At 40.1% G+C, this 3,170-nt stretch overlaps 1 protein-coding gene across 1 annotated transcript; it reads right to left on the reverse strand.

Moving 5' to 3' along the window:
- Positions 1-1,855: 1,855 nt before the first annotated feature.
- LOC122747593 (olfactory receptor 10G9-like) lies at positions 1,856-2,788 on the reverse strand. Its single transcript, XM_043993527.1, has one exon. The coding sequence runs from the start codon at positions 2,786-2,788 to the stop codon at positions 1,856-1,858; it is 933 nt and encodes a 310-aa protein (XP_043849462.1).
- Positions 2,789-3,170: the final 382 nt, after the last annotated feature.

A 3,170-nucleotide genomic window follows, 5' to 3' on the forward strand; every position in this document is an offset into this window, starting at 1 on the left:
GTCAGGCTGGCTCTCAAGTGATGTCTTGCTGACCCTGGTATAGAGAGAAAAGAAAAGAGGGCCCAAGGTAGAACTTCTTAACTACTATATTTAAAATCCCTCCTCTATTCTATTTTCTGGTTTGTGCATTTGTAGTTCTTTCCCCATTCTCACTATTTCATTTTGTGCCTCAATCATAAAAATATTAATTTGAGAAGAAGCAATGTTCAAAAGAAATGGTGATATTAAGTCACTCTGTGCCACAATTTGAGAAACTCAATCTGATCTCTACTTTTATTGGCATCACCTTCACTCTGGAGACAAATGTGATATACTCTCTGGGGCAAATTCCCAATTTCTCCTTATGTTGCCAGATTGAATCCCCAGAGGGAAGTGTCTACTGTTCTTCATGAAGTTTTAGGAGTAACCTGAATGGTTAGAAATGGTTTCTAGTATTGTTGCTCATGAGCTTCTTTATACTATGTTCTCAATATTAATTAGCCACCCAAAAGGGATATTTGTTTATGCATTATAAAAAATGTGTATATTAGAAAAATTGGTACAAAAAATTCCCCCAAAAGACTTGGGCACATTCTCTCACAATTATGCAAAAAGAATCTGAAAATAGCAGGATGGAGAGCACATGTGACTAAGGGTCAATCTCAGAGAAGCCCTGTTTTCCTTCCTGGAATCCACATGAGGCTGTCCTGATATGTCTATGGTATTTTCCTTTTTTCTGAAGGTTGGGACTCCCATTTGAATACATACATACATACATACATATATATATATATATATATATATATATATATATATATATATATATTTTTTTTTTTTTGCAAGCCTATGAGGGTTAAGTGACTTGCTCAGGGTCACACAGCTAGTAAGTATCAAGTGTCTGAGGCCGGATTTGAACTCAGGTCTTCCTGAATCCAGGGCCAGTGCTCTATCCACTGGGCCACCTAGCTACCCCTCCAAGGTACATTTTCTTTTTTTTTTTTTAGTGAGGCAATTGGGGTTAAGTGACTTGCCCAGGGTCACACAGCTAGTAAGTGTTAAGTGTCTGAGGCCGGATTTGAACTCAGGTCCTCCTGACTCCAAAGCCGGTGCTCTATCCACTGCGCCACCTAGCTGCCCCTCAACATTCATTTTTGTAAGATTTTGAATTTGAAATTTTTTCCCCCTCCTTCATTTCCTCCACCCTTCCCAAGACAGCAAGCAATCTGATATAGGTTATATAGTACAATTATGTTAAACATTTCCACATTAGTCATGATGAGAAAGAAAAGTCAGAACAAAAAGGAAAACTAAAAGAAAGAAAAAATAATTTTAAAAAGTAAAAATACTATGCCTCCATCTGCATTCAAATCCCACAGTTCTTTTTCTGGATGTGGAGAGCATTTTCCATCAAAAGTCTTTTGGAATTGACTTGTGTCATTTTATTGCAGAGAAGAGCTAAGTCTATCATAATTGATTATTCCACAATGTTGCTATTATTGTATATAATGTTTTGCTGGTTTTTCTCACTTCACTCAGCATCAGTTCATGTAAGTCCAGGTTTTGATGCAATTTGCCTGCTCAACATTTCTTCCAGCACAGTAGTATTCCATTAAATTCATATAGCACAGCTTGCTCAGTCATTCCCCAATTGATGGGTATCTCCTCAATTTTCCATTCTTTGCCACCCCAAAAAGAGCTGCTACAAATATTTTTGTACATATGTGTCCTTTTCCCTTTTTAATGATCCCTTTGGGATACAGACCTATTAGTTGTATAACTGAGTCAAAAGGTATGCCACATGATACAAAACAACTGTAGTCATGACAATCAATTACTTTATATTTAAAAAGCAAGGTGACTTTCATCCAATTAGAGACTATACAAAATTTCCTCGCTCTTTTAGCCTGAGCAAAGCCATCTTTACCTCCTTGTTCCTTAGTGTGTATACCAGGGGGTTCAGCATGGGTGTCATCATTGTTTGGAAAATGGCCACAGTTCTATCCATAACATGCTTTGAGCCTGGTCTTAGATAAATAATGAGACCAGGCACAAAGAAACAAAGGACCACAATGCAGTGGGAAACACAAGTCTGGAAGGCTTTGTGTCTGCCCTCTGCTGTGTGAATCTTCAGGATAGCACGAACAATGGAAACATAAGAAAGAAAAATCAAGAAGCAACATCCAGAGGCCACCACACCAATGTTAACAAAAATCACCATCTCATTGACTGAGGTGTTTGCACAGGCCAATTTGAGAATGGGTGGTGCATCACAAACATAATGCTCAATCTGGTTGGGGCCACAGTAGGGCAGGCGGAAAGTCAGAGTGGTCTGGGCTGTTGAGTGGATAGCACCACTGAGCCATGTGCCACCAGCTAGAAGGGCACATGTTTTTCCACTCATCATGGTAGCATAGCGCAGGGGATAAGTGATAGCGAGATAGCGGTCATAAGACATGACTGTGTAGAGGAAACACTCTGTGCTCCCCAGACCATGGAAGAAATAGAGCTGGGCCACACAACTGTGAAATGAGATGGCCCCACCATCTGGGGAGAGGAGACCCATGAGTATCTTGGGCACAGTGACAGTGGAGAACCACATGTCAATGAAGGAGAGGTTGGCCAGGAAATAGTACATGGGAGTGCGGAGATGGGAGTCCACCTTGATCACCAGCAAGATGAGGAGGTTTCCCACCAAAGTGAGTGCATAAATCACAAAGAAGATCCCAAATAGGGTGGTTCCCAGTTCAGGTGCATGGGGAATTCCTGTAAGGATAAAAGTAGCCACGAAGCTCTCATTCTGTCTATCCATTTAGATAATGGATTATTATCCTAGAAGAAAAATCATTCAATCAATTGGCAAGCATTTTTAAACATGGACTATATGTTAGCCATTTTTAAAAATTACTTCCAGGGGCAGCTAGGTGGTGCAGTGGATAAAGCACCGGTCCTGGAATCAGGAGTACCTGAGTTCAAATCCGGCCTCAGACACTTAACACTTACTAGCTGTGTGACCCTGGGCAAGTCACTTAACCCCAATTGCCTCACTAAAAAAAAAAAAAAAATTACTTCCCAACTTTAATTTTTTACTGCTTCTGTACTCATTAACAGTTGTTGGTTTTGTGGGGCAATGAGGATTAAGTGACTTTCCCAGGGTCACATAGCTAATAAATTTCAAGTGTCTGAGGTCAGTT

The sequence above is a fragment of the Dromiciops gliroides genome, chromosome 3 (assembly GCF_019393635.1).
Source record: "Dromiciops gliroides isolate mDroGli1 chromosome 3, mDroGli1.pri, whole genome shotgun sequence".
Taxonomy (NCBI): domain Eukaryota; kingdom Metazoa; phylum Chordata; class Mammalia; order Microbiotheria; family Microbiotheriidae; genus Dromiciops; species Dromiciops gliroides.

Coding starts and splice junctions, on each gene's coding strand:
- LOC122747593 (XM_043993527.1), bottom strand. CDS start 2,788: ATGGATAGACAGAATGAGAGCTTCGTGGCTACTTTTATCCTTACAGGA.